The sequence below is a fragment of the Rhipicephalus sanguineus genome, chromosome 10, assembly GCF_013339695.2.
Source record: "Rhipicephalus sanguineus isolate Rsan-2018 chromosome 10, BIME_Rsan_1.4, whole genome shotgun sequence".
NCBI lineage: Eukaryota > Metazoa > Arthropoda > Arachnida > Ixodida > Ixodidae > Rhipicephalus > Rhipicephalus sanguineus.
Genome location: NC_051185.1, coordinates 36,696,348 through 36,715,945, shown reverse-complemented (window position 1 = coordinate 36,715,945; position 19,598 = coordinate 36,696,348). Strand labels below are relative to the sequence as shown.

Sequence of the window (19,598 nt, the reverse complement as noted above, 5' to 3'; positions counted from 1 at the left end):
TCTGTGCGCCTACATGTGGGTGCTCTCGTGATCGCATCCTTAGCTTACTGCAGGCCAAAATTCGCATGGGAGGGTAAGAGTGTTTGATGAATATGACTGACTTGTGATGACAATAATAACGTGAAAATTCTGTCGCGTACGAAGTCAAGCCCTTTCCTCTGGACACGTGTGGCACATACCCGTTTACCACGGGCCGCGGTGTACGGGTACACGCCACAGGTGATTGAAGGTTTATATCTACAAAGGAACGGCCTTACAGACATTGGTAATTTAAATGCGAGAGTGTTAAGGAAGACCGGCATCGGCAACGTTGACCCGACAAATTCAAAGAATAAGAAATTCGGCAGATCCCGCATACCGTGGAAGTCGATAATATGCGAAGCATGCGGCGGGAAGGTGACTGTGGCGTAATTTTTTTACTGAGCGAAACGTTACGATATGATGCTAAAGATTCGTATAAATTGTATACGCACTAATATATGTTGAAGAGCCGCATATGTGTTATAAACCAGTTGTTTGAAGTTGGGTAACGCTGCCAACGGCAACGTGGGTATTACCAACACCAGAAGCGGTAAGCTGATATGTAGTGCTAATACTTGTCCGTTATCGTGGAGAAAGCACGCACGTTTCACGAACCCGTGTGCATGTGTGGAAGGCGTTCCTAACAGTTTTTGAACAAGGTCATCATCACTGTGATCAGTGAGCACTAGACGCTGGTCATGACTTGTTATCAGATCCGGTCGCAATCGCGGTGGCGAGGGGTCCATGTGTAGTGAAGTACGAGGTCTAGTACGGCTGTTAGAAATCGTGGATGCCTCGGTCATTTTGTCGACAAATTGTCTGTATATAGAGCCGGCGATATGTCGGAATCTGAAGTCACCCATCGCGTCGGTGACGTTTAGACCATTGAGGCTGGTAGGTCTGGATAGGGCTACGTAGACCAACATCCGTTGATGGCGCTTGTCGTATTCGTAGGCTACCTGGGCGTATGTGACCTACGGAGCCGAGTCTACAAAGCGGCTGTCAATCAATCTGTCGTCATCCTCGGTCAGCATGAGGCCATCTCCCAGCCTCGTAAGAAATGAAGAGGAAACTGCGTCGTTCTGGCGGACTAAGTGAACTTTATGTTGCGATGTTGTGAATATCATACGTAACTTTCGTTAATGCATTCCTCCGGGGTCGAGCAATGCTTCAATATAGCTTACTGAATCATTTGAATACAAATGTAACGCTAATTAGACTTATAAAAGCGTACTCAACACTGGAATCGCGGACGTTAATCTGATGTGACGCCTGCATTGTAGGACTACATATGTAATGTTTATTGCTTTCTTGTAAAATTCGATACACAGCACCAAAACCACAACTGACGTTGCACCGCCATTACGCCAGCATAGGCTGTTTTTCCAAACCAGTTTTTAGACCTGGCGTGGCTTTGTGGTAGAATACCTGATTGCCACGCAGAATGCTTGGGTTCGATTCCTGCTTGGATCCTGATTTTTATTCTTTCCATTCGTGGGGGCAACGCTGCCGATGTCGGTTTTTCTTAACGCTCTCGCATTTAAATTACTAATGTCTGTTCTCGCCGTTACTGGGTAGATATAAACTGTCAATCACCTGTGGCGCATACCCGTACACCGCGGCCTGTGGTAAACGGGTATGTGCCACGCGTGTCTGGAGGAAAGGGTTTGACGACGCACGCGACAGGATTTTCACGTTATTCATGTCATGACCACACAGTCATATTAGTCAAGTCATCTTACCCTCCCATGCTAGTTTTGGTGTGCACCACGTTAAGGAGGCGTTCACGAGAGCACCCAGACGTAGGCGGCTAGATAGATAGATAGATAGATAGATAGATAGATACGTAGATAGAAACGCTCAAAGTGCCAGAGGTTCGCTAAGAAATGCTTCGCATTTTAAAAAAATTACACAATCTCCCACTAAAGGGAACCATATGAGGATGCGAAGCAGCGCATGAGTCGACTTAAAGTTCTGTTCATCACGGGCACCTTGCCCGATGTTAACGCGTCCTTGCAAGTGGAGCACACCATGAATTCATTGTAGTTGCTGTTGCTGTTACTCGTCCCGAACTCTTGTTGGAGCGCGCCACGCGGGTTCATCGCGTTTCTGCAGAATCTCATTCCCCGACGCCATCACATGATTGCTGAGAGTGTTTAAGGGGGAGAGGCCATAACATCTTACCCAGCGCCTTACAGAGGCCCCGAACGCGCTAGCGCGTGCCAGCCCACATGGTTTTGTGTGCGTTACGCCAAGCTAGGACAGCAAACGGCAGCCCCGGCACCTACAGTGCTCTGCACGTGTCATCATCAAGGCGGTCGAAGAACAAGAGGAAGAAGACTTCTCGTTGGCGCGAGAGCGCGCTCAGACGCCGATGCTAGGGGGGACGGTCGCCAATGGAACTACGGACACAGCCCAACGCAAAAGCTGCTTCGCATCTCAAATTAGGATCCCAACGGGAATCGGACCCAAGCATTTTGCGTTGCAGTCAGGTACTCTGACTGACCAAGGGCGTAGCCAGAAATTTTTTTCGGGGGGGTTCAACCATACTTTATGTATGTTCGTGCGTGCGTTTGTACGTGTGCGTGTATATATACGCAAGCAAAACTGAAAAATTTCGGGGGGGGGTTGAACCCCCCCAATCCCCCCCCCCCCTTGGCTACGCCCCTGTACTCTACCAATGAGCCACGTCAGGTCTTGAAACTGCTTTGAAAGAAGACGCTATGCAGGCGTAATGTCAGTGCAACATCAGCTGTTATTGTAAGGCAGGCTATGTAATTTTACAACAAAGCAACAAACACTACATATGTACTCTTATGATACAGACGTCAGGTCGATTTGACGTCAGTTGTGGTGCCAGTGTTGGCTCTTCTTTTATAGCAGTTTAATAAATTTGTATTCCTGTGATCCCTCAAGTTATATTCAAGCATTGCTCTACCCCGGAAGAACACGCTAACAAAAGGTTCGTATGATATTCGCATCATCGCACCGCAGCGTGCATTTCGTTTCGATACCACAGACGTCTGGGCTGTGACGTGAGTGCTGACACTTAGACTATAAGTTTCCATTTAAATATCAATGTAGTCGGCGTGCCTGCTAAGCCCACGATGTGTAAACAACTCCTCCGTTTACAAAAACACATCGATCCACCTCGTCACGCATGACTCAAGGCCAAAAATGAAGTATAGGACTACTGGTTGCCCGCTTCGCATGAGACCGATTCCCACAATGGTGGGATCTGGGAAATTTTTCTTTCGTAATGTTGAAAACCTGTGTATCAGGTGCGTAGGCAGAAATTTTTTTAGAGGGGAAGGACACAGGTTCAACCACCCTTTATGGCTGCCTTTTATGGCTGCTTTAGTTCGTGCGTGTGTATGGGCGAGTGTATTTATGCACATCCAGAAATTAAAAATTTCGGATAGTTCAAACCCACAATGGGCGAGAAAAGCTGAACAAGCAATTTTTTATTATAGACGCCGAGCTTTTGAAGACAAATATTCGTTGCAACGAAATTTTTGGGGTAGCGCTTTTCTTCCATATTGTTTCATTGCAAAACGCCTGAATAATCTATCCGGTAGCGAATCAACCTGCTGGGATATACTAAGATACCTACTCGCATTGTTGCTCATGTGCTCTATGTCGTGTTGGGTCACGCTGAATTATGCGGCATAGATTTAAGGAAATGAAAGTCGACCAGGAACCTGCAGGTAAGCTGCATCTGGCGTTGTTATTATTCAGGGAGACCTCAAGCGTAGGTGAGGCAGGTTTGGAAGTGAAGAAAGTGAAGCTCGTTTTTAAAGTTTACGTGCTGTTATGGTAACTAAGTGGAACAAGTACGCAAAGGCAGAGGCGTCAGTGATTATATAAATTATCGACATTAAGTACAACGTTTCTGCAGGTATACAGCAATTTACACAAGGATATAGGTGCGGTGTCTCCTTTGAAGGAATACTGGTGCACATTAAATCTCGCTAAAAGGAAGGCACCTCAAAGTCAGCTGTGCTCACTATCTATTGGCTCCACATTCACAAGGAAGTGTTTGTGGATGTAAAGATTTATTATATGGTATTTTCCGTAATATGAAGTGTCAGCGCTACTAACGGTACAGCGCCTTCTGTGTGTGCCTGTATAACATTCCAAATTCGCTTTTGTTGACTTTTACGGCCCTTTTTTATTTCGTTCATTGCAAAATATCTGCTCGATATATTGGCCTCGCGCCATGTATGTCAACTTCGAGCCTTCTTTTCTAAGGCCTCTGGCGCTGCCTGCAAGACTGGTGATATCAACGAGAACCCACTTAAAATTTCCTTCATTAGGGTTCAACAGCATGTAGACGAAATAGCCAGAAAATTCAACTTTCACACGGAACTTGCATATCTGCAATCATTAAAGGAAACAATCAATGCTTTCAAAACTTTTTACAGTCTGACAAATCGGCAAAAACTTGCAAGCCCAGATAAATGAATGAACCCAAAAATATATTTCAGCTAAGAATTAGCATGTATAAGCACATTCTTTTTCTAAGAGTGGCAAATTTTATCTTTTATTTATTTTATTTATTTAGAGATTACCTACATCGCCATATATGCAATACGTAGGGGGGAACAAATACATAACCACAACAAAGGAACGCGTTGCAGAGATATATACATACATATAGAAATATCACTGTGACAGTATCAGAAGTAACGTAAGTATGGATCATCAAATACAATTTGAAGACACGTTGTACGTACATTTGTTAATGCAAGAACAATTTCACAACATAAAAAAAACATTATCTGTTATATTTACTAAGTCATCTGTTAAATTGTTCCAATCTCTTATTGTTTCAGGAAAGAACTAGTAGAACAAAGTGTTGGATCTGCATTTAGAGGTAGACATTTTTTTTGCTATTATCACAGTGAGTGGATGTGTAGTGTCGTTCAACAAGGTAGCTATGACGATTGATACCTGTGTTAGAGTTATATACCTGGTGGGGATCCCATATTACGCATGCATAATCAAGTATAGACCTGACTTGCAAAAAATATCATCAGAGTTGTGTAAAACACACAAATCTGATGATTTGTGTGTTTCAGTAAAATGATTCCAGTGTTTCGCTAGAACATGAAATCATCACAGATTTCGCTTTTAGCGAAAACGCAAATCTTCACAACTTCAGTTTTCACACTCGACCAAACAATATGAAAAAAAACACACTGAAAGATCTCCTACTTTGCAAAACTTGTCAGCCGCGACATGGCATAAATCTTGGTAACAGACCCAATATGTCGAATATCAGTTAATGACAACGACCGACTTTATACAAAAGTGGTAACAGACCAATTCAATTGCCGGTTAAACAACGGCGCGTTTAAAAAAGTTATGTTTAAAGCTGCCGGCAGCTCAGATAGTGCATCGCCAACATTGGCGCGTGCCAAACACTTCAACTGACGCAATCGATTGTGGCACAGTGAGTAATTCTTCGGCTCGTAGAAATCGTACTCCTGTATTTATTCAGTATTTGACTGGTGACATCACAATACACTCTAGGGAAAAAAGAGTCCTTTTGACATTTTTGTGAGCCCTGACTTGCCACGTATATGACTCTTTTTAAAGAGACACGTGAACACTCTTACACTCTCTACGGGGAGTCATGGGAACCAAAAGAAAGCTGACGCGTCTCTTTAAATATACGTGTTTTCTTAGAGTGCAGTGATTAAACGTTAGATGGCTGCTATCTGGTTTCCAGTGCACAGAAGCACGCTCAATCGTATTCAACTATGAATTAAAAAGAGCTTGATGTTCACCTGCCTCATAAAAAGTTCGATGAGGCCTATAGGTCGGCTTGCCCCACCTCTCCTGGTCGGACACTTTTGTAAGCCCACTGACATTAAATGAAAACAGCCTCAAGCTTAGTCCTTTGTACTTTTCTGGAAGTAAAGCTGTTGTGGACAAAGGAAATGGGCAACTTATGCCCTTATGAATCTTCCACGTGAAAAGCCCCGTGCAGTCGGTTTCCGTTTCTCTCAAATTGTGCTTTCCTTTGCATTTCGAATATTCGGTCCAGTCCACTGTTCCTTCTACAGGACGTCTGAAGAAGAAAAGTCAACAGCGTAATCACTTCAATGGCTTGCGAATACAGAAGTTCGGATTAGTGTAACATATTGTTACGTTCTAAAGAAAGCCGACGTTTACGAGGCGGTGTTACAAGAACCAAGTCCCAAAAGGAATCGGCGCAGCACAGCCACAAAAAAAGGCATTGAGAATTACAGCGTCTTCGTCCGCCTCTTTCTTGCAGGCAGATTTTGCGGGTGCCATTGCCCCTCCTCCCTACAGAGCATCGCCTCGACGCTAAACGTGGCGTTTATGGCAAACATAAAAATATAATGTACCGCAAACCATGGGTGTCATATTGTGTGATAATAATGACTACCTCAGCAGAAATCAACATTTCAGCGCACACAGTGGGCAACACGTATTGAAATCAACTTACTTGTGGTCATGATAGGGATGTTTCCAGTATACAAAACTTTTTGTCAGACCCCAGAAACCCACTCGGCCTTTGTATGTCTCATTCATTTTCTTGATATACATCGCGGCCACGTTTTCCAGGTACACCCACTGATGCGTGTCGAAAGTGCATTCAACTAAAAAAAGGGCATAAATACAACTGTTAGCCTCATCGTTCGGCTCCCTCTCTTCAGACGTACAGATGACACCTCCAATAAAATACGCTGCTATACACAATGTCGCGCTTCGTTATGAAGTAGCCGGACGAGATAACAGATCTCCGAACCCAGAGTCTAAAGTGACGTTACTAATCCGTTTTAACAAACCACGTCCTATATTTTCAAAGACCTTGAAGTTTGCAGCACGAAAATCGCAGAAATCAGCACTTCATCTTAATACCTCACGTGTGAGACATAGGTCTACGCACTAACGAGGAAAGCTTTGCTCTTCGAAATTTGATAGTTTACATTACAGTCTTATTGTGCAACACAATTTCATGGAATCTATTGAGCTAATACGCTCATCTCTTAATCTTACAAGGGTAGTAGCGTCGGCTTGTTGGCTCGGAAGCACGCTGGAGCCAACAAGCTGACGCTACTACCCTTGTAAGATTAAGAGGCGAACGCCGGCTCATCCAGCATGCGATTCAAATCCTGGCCGCGGCGGCTGCATTTTCCATGGAAGCGAGAATGTTTGAGGCCCGTGTACTTAGATTTAGGTGCATGTTAAACAATCCTACGTGGTCGAAATTTTTGCACCCCTCCACTACGGCGTCCCTCATAATCATATCGTGGTGTTTGGGCGTAAAAACCGATTTGAAAAATCCAGCACGCGGTGGAGGCAGCGGTAACCCAAGGGAACCTCGCCGACATCCTCTAAGGCAGCGCAACCAGTCTACGTACTGGTCCTCTCTTTTTGGGTGCAATATTGAGGCCACCACCACCTCGGTTTGTTTTTACGTTGCAGTATTAAGTGGGCTGAGCTCAACAATATAAAGACGTATTGAGATACGAGCGGAACACAGCCGTATCACTGTCTGTGTCTTGTAATGTTTCTGCCATAAAGGTGGGCAGCAGTGGAGGGTGCTCTAGGCAGCTGCACAGCTGCCTAGAACACCCTTCTAGAGTGTGGGCTGAAGCACGATGTTCTTCGTAGTACCGTGGATGCAATAACCTATACATTCTGCTGCCTGTCACCCTAACAGGTCCTACAGAGTTTCGATCGTGAAAAATAAAGTTATTTGGCAATCAATTTGTTTTCTCAGGCTCAACTCCCGTATTAGACATGCCTGCATCTGTACCACGATACTAACATTTCACAAATCTTTCAGACCCTATTCCACCAGACAGCAGTTTTCTCATGGCCATCCCTGTGCAGATTGTAATAATTGTCTTACTTTAAGTGCTGTTCCTAACACCCTCAGCAAAACATAGCCACAAGGAATGGAAGGTGCAGGGAACAGTGCGTAGCTTAGGTGAAAATTCTTATGTTCATGTGGTAACATGCGTTTATGGTATAATATCACATTGATCAAACACCCAGAGAAAAAAAGCATTTTGTCATGACCTGGGAAAAACGACGCAATAGAGATACATATATACCACCCAGTCAGCAAATTGTGTAGTGCTAGATGTTGAATACATTTACCTTGTGATGTAAGAAACATTTCCATCGAGATATTAAGGACATGTCATAAATAAAATATCCTGTAAAATTATTGAAACTTCTTTTAAGAATATATAAAAGCAATAATATCGAATTTTATAAGCCGAAACATAAAGCGTAAGAAAAGTAATATTGTTTGGTAACATCGCCATTTTTGGTGAGTGATTGAAAGTGAAAACGCAAGTTATCTCAACTAGATTATCAACAAAGGCGGGTGTTTTACGTGCATATAATATATAGTTATGAGATAGCAAAACGTCGGTTGCGTACCGTTTGCCATCAGCGACATAATCTGCAAACATAGAAGAGAAAAATATTCAACATCTACAGCATTTTCGATAACACTGTTGTACATGTCAATCACACCCTCAAATATCCTTATTTCTGCCATCTTTGTTTACGTTGAGAAGAGGTGACTGGTAAAAGGGCTCTCTTTACAACGTTTGCCACCGCCGTCAGTTCATACATTTCCCATCACCGTTATTACAAATGAATACGAAACTCTTCGCCATGATTGGCTTCCTTGCGCAGCTTTCGTACAAGAGCCAATCGCCATACTTAAAGATAATCATGCTCAGAAGAGCAATAATATGACGACGGTTTCTAGCAATGTGAAACACACAGAAGCAATGCAAGACCATCTTGCTGCACCTCTCAGCCGCAAGACATCACAGCTTACAGAAGCGCCAATGTCACTTATTTGACGGCAATAATTGGACTATTTTAATAGAGGCTTTGTTATTTTTTAGGCACTTTTTTGCGTTTTGACAACAGATACATCTACATTGTGGAGTAACGAGCATCGCATGCACAACAGGTTCGGCGAAATCTCACTCGACTTTGGATCACAAATATACGCCGTCGCCTCATTTGAAAGCTTCGCTGACCGAATATAATTGCTGCACCTACCAGAGGAATATTTAAAGCTCAAGAAAAATATTTGGGGAAATGTAACCTCACCGATGCCAAGACAGCCAGAACACTGTTGTCCAACTTCATCTCAAAGCGACGATGTAATCTAGAAATCACAAAAGCAGGGTATCACGTCGCTGTTGATTTACTGATACGTTGATTTTATTTATCTTTCTGCGTAAAACATCTAGTGCGTTTCATTTTCAAACGTTAAGGGCGTTGTACAAACTAGGCTTTGCTTAAATTTACAAACGCCACACATTGCTATAGCATCAAAACATAATTTATACCAATGATATTTAGGATTCGAGTAGGTTAAAATCCAAGGTTATTCCTTCTTGCTGGGCAACTGCCACAATCACCGATACTTTTTTAAATGACAGACGAAGAAGAGAAACTGCGCTTCGTTTTTTAACTTTGATGCCTCGAGTGATAACGAAAGGTTAACTTTAACGATCCAAAAACATACGGTTTTAAGGCACAGAGAGTGTATATTGACAGAAATGAAACTGTATGTGACTATCAAACCTAGGATGTCGTGTAAACGTGTTAGCCGATTTCGAAGGCATTGCAGTCGAAAATCTCTAGATATTGCCACCGCGCTCCTTTTTGTATTTCTATGTAACCGGTTCGTCACATGTATAACCACTGCCTATCGCAAACCATGCCCGAATGTCTGGGAACCTCCTAGATTATTTTAGAATCTTCTGATATACTTGAGCACGCAAACGCGAACAGGCCTCTTTTCACTTCAAACTTTTCCTGGTTAGGAGACGTTGAAATAACGTGCAACAAGGCATTAAAAAAACTTGGTTACCTGTGCAGAACCCGGCGTGTTGCCCCAATGGAAACTAAGATTATCATATAAAAACAATCATACGACCAATGCTTTAACATGTAGCTGCCGTATGAAACCCTTATGAAATTGGTGACATTAACAGAATTGAGTCTGTTAAGAAAAAGGCCCTTCGTATTATATACCGCCGCTACGACAGAACTTTTTTGCCGTCATCTCATTTGTATCTGCTTGGTCTAACTCCTCTTTCTAATCGTCGTCAAAATGAATATCTTAAACTCTTGCACTCGCTGCTCCACACACCACATTACTCATCGTCTAATGTATACCTGTCGCGTGCAAAGCCCCTAGTCACAGTGAGCAGTAATTAGGCAAAATTGTTGGACTTCTTCGCTCGAATTAAGACTTTCAAGCACAGTTTTTTTCCTGGGACTATTCCATCCTGAAACACTCTCCCCGGTACGGCCCGTCGTTTCATAAAGAAATATTTTGCGATTGCCACTCAGTGCTCGCAATAACTGCTTTCTAACTTTTGCATTTCAACCACTCCTGCTAAAGCCCTATGAATGGCTGTGGTATGTGTAAATAAATATATAAGATAAACAAATCTTAAGACACGTCCATCATACTGGCACATATACACCATTCGCATTTCGCGAACCCTAAGAATGCCATGCTTTCCATGTGAAGAAGGCTTGGATGACAGAAAAATCGAGATATCTTGTCGGAATTTGTACTGCAAGAAAACTTTACCATCGCATTAACAACTCTTAAGAAAGCCACTAAATGTGGATGAAAATTAGGCAATGATACTGCTAAAGACACATAACTCGTCCGTTTCGTAAAATGAAATGCCTGGGAAGAACCGACAATTTTAATAACTCATGGAGTAGCATTATATCGCGTTTAAGGGCATCTCTATCAGTGATCAAGACGTTTATTGCTTCGAAATACAGCTAAGAGGAGCCCTTGCAAGTCTCGGTATCTTCCATAGTATCTGCAATAATTTATTCTATATATAATAATGTTCTTTTCTGCCATACTGGATCTGCATAAAATGAAATAAAGGTTAAAATAAAGGAGTTCGACCTTTGCTGTAGTGTGTCTGCACTTTCGTTGGCCTGAGGCGTTGCCTACTTTATGCGGTTTTCTCATTGGAACCATCCTTGCAGTTGTCACAGTCGTAATCATCATAATTATTGTCGTGGTCATAATTTCGCCAAACACGGCCATTCCTGTCCTCACTGTCGCTATCGTGATCAGAGTATAGTTGCACTCAAGGCTTTGCGCCAGTTGTTGTTGTGTTCGCCGGGGAAGTCAATGTTTGTGAAAATTAGCGACATCGCATTTCAACTTGCAGGTATATTAGTAGTCGTCACCATATCCTCGACGTTGTTGTAGATTGAAGAACTGTAGTTTTCAGCGGTGCCTAACAAAACGCTTTCATTTGGTAGAGAAGCTCCGAGGAAGTACGCGGACCTGAATAACCCCAGTATAGATGTCGCTTTCGTTTTCGTTTTAAAGTATTCGTTTTAGTGTGTTTCTCTCAATTCATTAGAACTAATTTTCTCCCACATTAAGTCAACTTCCATTCGCTTTACAATACATTTCTCTGTGTGAGATTTGCAGCCTTAAAGAAGACAAGTCGGCTTGTCGAAACGTCGGCTCCAGCACTCCACCAGTTCTCGAGTTTTTCATGATATGCTTTCATCTTCCCCTGACTGCTGCCTTTTTTATTTCTAATAAGTATAATTTATGTCGCTAAAAGGGATACAACCCTGTCGAACCGATGTACAGTATGTACAGACTGCGCCAAGTAACACCACCGTTATATACCGGCAAGTTTCATTTCACAAATTTTAGTACACTAAATCGGGCATCCTCGACGGGTTCCGATTCTCTTGGTACCCAATCTACAAATCTAACGGATCATGGACTGTCCGTTCTGTGCGTAACGTCCAAGTCTAGCCGAAAGGTGCGAATTGCAGTATTCCATATTTCGTTTGAGTTTAGGAGCATTCATACGGGACGCCATTAGTTTCTTCAATCTACACCATTATTTTCCTGTATAATAACGTTCAAGCATATCTCACTTTTAATTGAAGGCCTTGCTGTGGTTGTCCTCGAGCTTCTATGTTGTTCCTTGAGTTGCGACCACCGAGGGTTTATCGCCGGTTTAGCATGGCTGAAAAGAAAGCTTTAGAGCGAAGTTTTCCTGGACTTCTCACTGAACTTCGGCGAGTCAAGAAGTATGCAGACCACTAGGTATGCATATTTTAAATATATGCAATGCCTATGCGACATTTATGATCCATGCTCAATAATATGGGCACGTGATCTTATCAAACAATGCATATAAAACTTTTAGTTTATTCACTTTATCTTGGTATTTTAAACATAGGAAAAAAAACGAAGGAAAATAGTTTCAATTTGCCTTTTCGAAACAATGGTCAAAACGTCTTGTACATTGACTGAACAATTAGGGAGCACTTACCTCACTCTAATTACCTGTGCTAATTTGAGAGTATTCACACCTGCCCCGCTGAACTCACGGGATCTTGTTCCTTACTTTTTCTTTTGAACTTCGATTGTATCGTTTGTCCTGACACTTAAAGAAATAAGGCAATGATGAATACTAAAGCGCGATACATAACTAAACGCTTAGAATGCACTATACATCAAGTAAGGTTAATATCTTCATACCTCCGCCTTTATTGTAGGTTTACGTCTGTTACAATGAGCATTAATATCAATGCCTATTTAACGAATTCTCTAGCCCAACTATTTGCTTGACGCGACATGGAGATGTCGATGTATCCTGTCTCTATCACAGTCAATGCTTTCTCTAGTGTCAGCCTCTGTTAATTAATTACAGTTTCCATTTCGTCTTTCGGAACGCTATATTACAGCAGTTGTCTCTATTGGCATATGCACCAGATCGTGAAGACACGTCGGTCAGTCACACGTAGAGAAGTAGGCGAGTGCAATCAAACTATCTGTACGCCGCTTCTTTAGTCACACCTTTAGTCATCCACTTCAAGTTGCCCGCCCGCCATCCCGCACCACTACGTTTTCTGCTTCATTATTCCTCCGAGCAGCTTCAGACTGGAACGGCCTGCCCTATGACATTGTCACCATTGCCTCATCATCTACCTTCCAGGAACGCGCCTCTGATCATCTGCTAAGTTAATTGACACTTCACCGTTTGTCTTATTTGCAATGTTAATTGAATCTTCGCTGTTTGTCATTTATTTGTAATCCCACCCCTTATGTAACACCCCCTGAGTGGGGGCCTTTAAGGAAATAAAACTGAACTGAACTGAACCTAAGTTCGGAACCGAAGAGACACAGTCACCCCTCGTCAGTGCCTGGTTCGATTCTTCAAAGAGAAATAATTCTCTAATTTCACGCGTACTGAACCTATAACGAGAAATGATTCCTTTCACGCTTGAGAGACACTTAAAAATTCGTTGTGTCAGGCGAAGAAATGCTGTCGAATTTCTTAATACGTGCCTCTGGAAACCACCAATTAAAGGCAGGCGTGTCAGATACGTACCTTAGAGCTTCAGAGTCTTTGCAGTGGAAAACTTAGTTATGTTATGAGAGCCGAATGACACAACAGGTTTACTCGAACGTAATAAATATATGGAATAAAGCAGTAACAGACATATATCCATTTGAATAGTTTCTGATAATTTGACAGAAGAAAGGCTACAATATAACAAAAAAGCACTTCAGAGACCAAAGGCATAACATTTCAATTTAGCCACAAGGTTGAAATAACAGATCAAATGGTTCGAAAAAGTGTGGCAGTGAGGAATCACTTCAGGGACCTTTTTTTTATTAGACAACTACAACAAGAAATTCAACGTTTCTTCCTAAGGAGAGGAGAAAACAGAACACTGTGGAAACGCCCGATATAAATAGTATAAAAAAGCAGATTTCGGATCTGACAGAAAGAGAACGTTTCGCCCTTTATTAAGAAAGGTCGTACATTTGATTTCACGATGACTTGGTATCACTGTCACTGTATGGTTTTGCAAACTTTCATGTTGATCTACTCATGTGACACCTCGCAAACGCCAAGAGTCTACAAAGTTCTGAAAATGATTACTTATGGGGACGGAGTTACTGGCGAACACGGGGCAGGGGTACGTCGAAGATATTACGAGCTGTGTAATCGTGCAGCCCGCAAAATCTTGTTAGGTAGAAAGATGGGCATTGTAGTACGTTGTAGTTTAGCACGCAAAACGTCTTGCGACGTATGGTCACTGACTAAAATGTCTAAGGTATAGAAACGTTAGTGATTTCTTTGTAGGAAGAATAATTTCACGTTGTACGAGGCTGTTGAATGTACGTTGAAAAGGCGATGCGCAGCAATTCGCGAAATCTTGCAGACTAACCACATGCTGGGTTTCAGCAACCTCCCTCTAAACATCGTCCGTCACACGATCTACAGCTTGGTCACGTAGGATCGGCAGGCTGCTTCTCAGAGTTATCTTTGCTACGTTTTGTCATGTATAATATCAACGACCCGGACGCGAAGTCCAGACGAGTTATATGTTAGCAGAAGTTTGACATAAATGTGAAACGAACGTACGAAGTTTCTATTTCTAGCCTTAACTGTGCAAACTTGTCACTCATGGTGCTCTTATTTGTAAAGCGCAGCTAGAATTGAAATTAGTGTGAATTTTTCAAAAATACAGCTGGTACATTCACAAAAAGTTTGTTTTTGTGTGGGATCTAATTCTGCTTCTTCGTGTTTTCTTTCTTTAGCCCCTTTTCTCCAGATACTTTCTCTCTCTTCTTGATTTTCTTCGCATAGTACCATGGTAGGGAATACACTTATGACTAGCAAGAGATCAGAAACTCAGTAAAAAGCTATTTACAGTTTCATTTGCTCTTCCCAATTTAGTTACATATTATTGCATTGTGAATGCGCTAGCAATAACCGTGGTCTTCTTCATTTTTATTACCTATGAAAAGCGAAAGTTCATGCCGCTACACTGGTTACGTCCCAGAAATAAAGATATGAGACGCACCCACAACAACAGTATTAAGAACAGCAAGGAAAACTGGATAACTTGAACTTATCCATAAAAGACTAAAAATGACAGTTTTTAATTTGTGCTGTGGGACCCAAGCGCCAAAGAACTAGTTAAGTGCGGCGCAATTGTTGACTATTAAACTACTGCGAATGAGTTGTAAAAGCCTTTATTTCGTATAGGTGCAGTCATGTTTAAAATAGAGTCAAATGTACATATGTATCACTAGGTCTTTACTCAAAGGAACTCAGCATTTGTATTTGAATATGAGCGTGCCCAAGTTTTATGTTTACCTTGACATTATCTTCTTACTCTGACGGAAGCAAGATAATCTCTCCACATACACGCCTTTTGCGACGCACGTCAGCTTCGTCCCACTTGGCTGAAGCCCTTTCGACGTGTCTTGAAGTTGACTAATACTAACAAGTACCCATCTGAAATTGCCTTCTTCAGGGTGAGTAAGCATGTAGACGAAGTATCCATCGAATTCAATTTCCGCCTTGAAATCGCAAGCCTAGAACAAAATACGCACAATGTTACAATGACAATATTTCTTGAATGAAGTTAATTGTTAAGCTTATAGTAAAGAACTGTAGTCCTTAGTACGCAGTGCTCAAGTGTAGATGGCCATCAGCCCCGCCACGGTGGTCTAGTGGTTATGGCGCTCGACTGCTGACCAAAAAGGTCGCGGGATCGAATCCCGGCCGCAGCGGCTGCATTTTCGATGGAGGCGAAAGTGTTTGAGGCCCGTGTACTTAGATTTAGGTGCACGTTAAAGAATCCCAGGTGGTCGAAATTTCCGGAGCCCTCCACTACGGCGTCTCTGATGATCATTTCGTGGTTTTGGGACGTTAAAGCCCAGATATTATTATTATTAGATGGCCATTACCAGTATTTTTGTGTCCCAAAAATATTCTACAAATGTCTTCCTAATGGAATATACAAGTGAAAAGTAGAGGAAAAAGGCGGGAAAATGCAAGCTTTCGTTGACTACTTGACATCAAGGACCAATACCAACCACTTTGTTAAAAAAAAAAAGTTACGGACGCTTGAGCTTCGCCTTCAAGAGTAGGACGCGATAGCTTAATTGGACCCCGTTCGCATCGCCTTCTCAGTCGCTAGCCTGCTTCGCTTGTCGGTGACACCCAAACGATGCCGCATTGGCCGTTTCAAACTATCAAGAATGCCTACTTCGAGTACAGTGGCTAAGTCGCCACTACGTCATAATCCTTCTTTTTCCGGATTGGCGAAGTACTCACTACGGATCTGTAGCGCAACACACGTGCCCGCGCAGTTGCACACTTTGTCGATGCTGTTGCTGATAAAGATTAACTATACCTTCGAACTTTGTTATTAGCACGCCTCAAAACCATACAGTCACTGCAGAATCAACATGTTTTGGCGGATGGTGCAATTCTGCCCTTTTCCTGCGCAGTATTGCACGAGTTAAAGAGACTCCTCACACTACAAGACATTGGTATAGGGTTTTTTTTTTCCCGAAGCAGTTTCAAGCACTGCATGGCTCTGTCGTAGAACACCTGCTTGCCTCGCAAAAGTCATGGGTTCTAGCCCCCTCGAAGAGAAGGTTTTTATTATTAATTTATTTATTTTCATCTACTTCGAGTTTTTGTTCACGGACAATGCCGATCTTTCACTCACAGCTAACGAGGCCGGAATTTCTGCATAACAAGTTCTTTAACGCTGTAGCTTTGATATCTCCTTTGTCTTAGATGTTCCGAGTACATCGATTCTGTCAAACACAGCACTTTCATGCCGTATTTTGTAGGCTTATTGTTCGAAGCAGTGCAATCACACTAACAGAACATAAATCTGTCGCTAAAAAAACCATTAGAAACTAAGCAAAACACCTCCTTATAAGAATGAACGCAAATCCAGGTTGTCAGACTGGGACATGTTGGAAGTTCATCAATACAGTGTATAAGACTAGCGAAACGTAGCAGTACATGGCGAAATCAAGTGGAAATGTGATGCTCTCTTTATTGTACATAAAAAGAGGGGACCAGTGCGAAGACTGGTTGCGCTGCCAGCATTCCGTATTAGGAAACTGAGGGATCATGTATCAGCGACACATCTCTTTCCCCCTTCCATGCTAACAGTGTTTTTTATTGCGATAGCAATTATATCGACAGTGTCGGCGGGTTTTCGCCGTCGGCGTCGCCATTGTCATCATGTTGCAGATATGTATGCGTATGTCTATATAAACCTCACAAATAAAAGTAATTCAGAAGAAATATTTTCCGGAGAGCGCGAAAGGCGAACCTGCGACCGAACCTGCGACCATACACTCCGCAGCTAGCCGCGTTCGTCGAATCTGCCACGGAGCATACGTCCTTCAGCATACTAACGGCGAGCAATTTATATACACCACTTACCACTTGCGGTACGCAGTGGTCAGAGACGCTTCAGTGTGTTATCTTCATCACCAGTGAGATGCCGAGAAGGGCGCGCGTTAAAGGTCGTCGCCCCGCTCGTTTTTCGCCAGAGTTGCGATAGGTGCGCCTCCTACCTGTACCACCTGTACTTTGCCCAAGAGGGCGTGGTCGCCCATGCGCGTGAACTTATGGGGGGCGGTTTGCACATACGTCTTATGCTTTCACCGTAAACCTTGCGCTGAAGCTACACAGTACATGAAGGTCACTTCACTCGCTGCAGCGGCCGCGTTTACGAAAGGAGAGAGCTGCTAGCTAGAAGAGCCAAAGTAGGGGCTAGTTGGTTGTGCATGGCGACACTTTCAGCACGCTGCTAGAACACAAGCAAGTAAGAACTGCGACAGCGGTTAGTTCGTTCACATCCTGTGTTCTTCGTGTTTGAGCAGCGCGCTGCAAGTGTCGAGCTGCTTGCCGTTCTTCGTGTGACATTCTCATGTGCTGCTATCGCATTCATTGCTCCGCCCATGCGGCGAAATTTCGACTTTTTAGAAAGTGGGGTGACGATTATGTCATGCGTGAAAGTATGTTGTATGGCACTTTGCGCAGGAAAACAGTTATATTGTCTGTGTACCATGTTGCAATAAATTAGTCGAAACTGAGCGCTCACATCACTTCTCTTCCCTTCTTTTTGGCGTCGTTTTGCGCTAAGTGACAATAGTTTTATGGTCAATACTCGCCATAAGTCATAATTTTTGTCAAGTCAAGAAGCACCCACTATGCCATTGCCATTCGAGTGTTTATGTGATCTTTCACGTGGAACTTCAAACGACTCACCTACCTTAACTAACTTGCGACGCATTGGTGCTGCGAGCCTTCTCCACCTTTCATCGAATGTCTCTGTAGTGAGGCCATTCATCTCCAACTTGACTTGTCGCCGCCGTAGTCCCCTGTACAGTACGGGAACCTGTTCCTCCATCTTGATGGAGAAGGGGCTGTCGATGCCACGTTTTATATTCCAGTGGAAAGACCCCTGGCAATGCCCTTCTCTTGGTTTTAATGAGGATGTACCCTGGCAATGGTATAACTGGTCGACACTACTTTGGCTTTCACAGGGTGCCTGCATAAAACAATCATAAATGTAATCAAGCTTTATATCGTGCTTTCTTACAGCCACCACGGATGCAATACAGTCGAACATATATATATATATATATATATATATATATATATAATAATATATATATATATATGTATATATATATATGCTTTGCGAAGTAGAGGACGTGAACACGAAAACTTTTTATTAATCCGACGTTTCAGCCGGGGACGGCCTTCATCAGGGAACCTGATGAGTTCCCTTCATCAGGAACCATTGGTTCCCTGATGAAGGCCGGTCCCCGGCTGAAACGTCGGATTAATAAAAAGTTTTCGTGTTGCACGTCCTATACTTCGCAAAGCATTGATTCGACTGGATCCAAGGACACTTCTTCCTCATATATATATTATAATATATATATATATATATATGTATATATATATATTATATACTTCATTGTTTTCTCAGAAATTCTAAGCGCGAACGTTTTGAGGAGTGAGAGCGGGAGGGGAGGGGGGCAGATAATACGCTTAAAATGTTAAGTTTGTCAAGTTTTCATTTTCTGCACACATTTCATTTCCGATCGCGCAATTCTGGCAGCTATGACGCGCATACAACACGGAGGCAAGGGCGCTTGTGTTCTGGCGCTGGCACTGGAGTTAGCAATCTGAGAAACCACAAGGCCACCTATTCGGACTCCTTTTTGCGTAACCAGGAGGCACTCCTCAATAACGTTGCGCGCACATAGCTGCTTATTGGTTCTCTGGGAGCATTTCGAAGGGGTCAGACAGAGCGGTGGGAGATCTATCGAAAGCGCTGGGCGGTGAACCGAGCGGTAGAACGCTGAAGCGGGTGATGGGTGCCATTGCCACCGCCCTTCACCATAGAGAACTTGATAAGCACAAAAGTTAAACTGGAATACCTTTTCTTATCACGACTACACAAAATATTCAGAATATGCAAATGTATATTTTACAGATCATGACCACGCGCTCACCAAAGGAGAAAGCGTTACAAGTATCCTTGCACCGACATTAGGAGAAAGTGCAAACAAACAGTGCGGGAAATACCTACAGAACAATCGTGAGGAAACTGGCGACAATTGCAACTTTAGCCCCTTTTAGTGCCTTTTGTTCACACAAATAAAGATCTGTTGAAAGACAGCGCCTGTCTTCGTC

General features: G+C 42.9%; 1 protein-coding gene and 1 long non-coding RNA gene across 6 annotated transcripts in view; both read right to left on the bottom strand.

Moving 5' to 3' along the window:
- Positions 1-4,057: 4,057 nt before the first annotated feature.
- Positions 4,058-19,598, bottom strand: part of LOC119371657 (uncharacterized) — a 131,618-nt gene continuing 116,077 nt past the window's right edge. The window contains exons 1-6 of one of the 5 annotated variants that reach the window (XM_037642102.2): positions 11,983-12,110; positions 9,142-9,199; positions 8,452-8,473; positions 6,500-6,653; positions 5,818-6,097; positions 4,058-4,398 (exon numbers count right to left, since the gene is read on the bottom strand). In XM_037642102.2, the coding sequence (XP_037498030.1) occupies positions 4,180-4,398; positions 5,818-6,097; positions 6,500-6,653; positions 8,452-8,473; positions 9,142-9,180 (714 nt within the window). In that variant the 5' untranslated portion in view covers positions 9,181-9,199; positions 11,983-12,110 and the 3' untranslated portion in view covers positions 4,058-4,179. Of the gene's footprint in view, positions 4,399-5,817; positions 6,098-6,499; positions 6,654-8,163; positions 8,223-8,451; positions 8,474-9,141; positions 9,200-11,982; positions 12,111-19,598 lie in introns of those variants that run through there. The other 4 variants (XM_049419755.1, XM_049419754.1, XM_049419753.1 and 1 more) reach the window with 4 other exon arrangements.
- LOC119371659 (uncharacterized) lies at positions 15,086-18,397 on the bottom strand. The gene is made up of 2 exons (XR_005179269.1): positions 18,163-18,397; positions 15,086-15,448 (listed from the first exon to the last, which is right to left on the bottom strand). It is a non-coding gene; the product is annotated as an uncharacterized LOC119371659 (long non-coding RNA).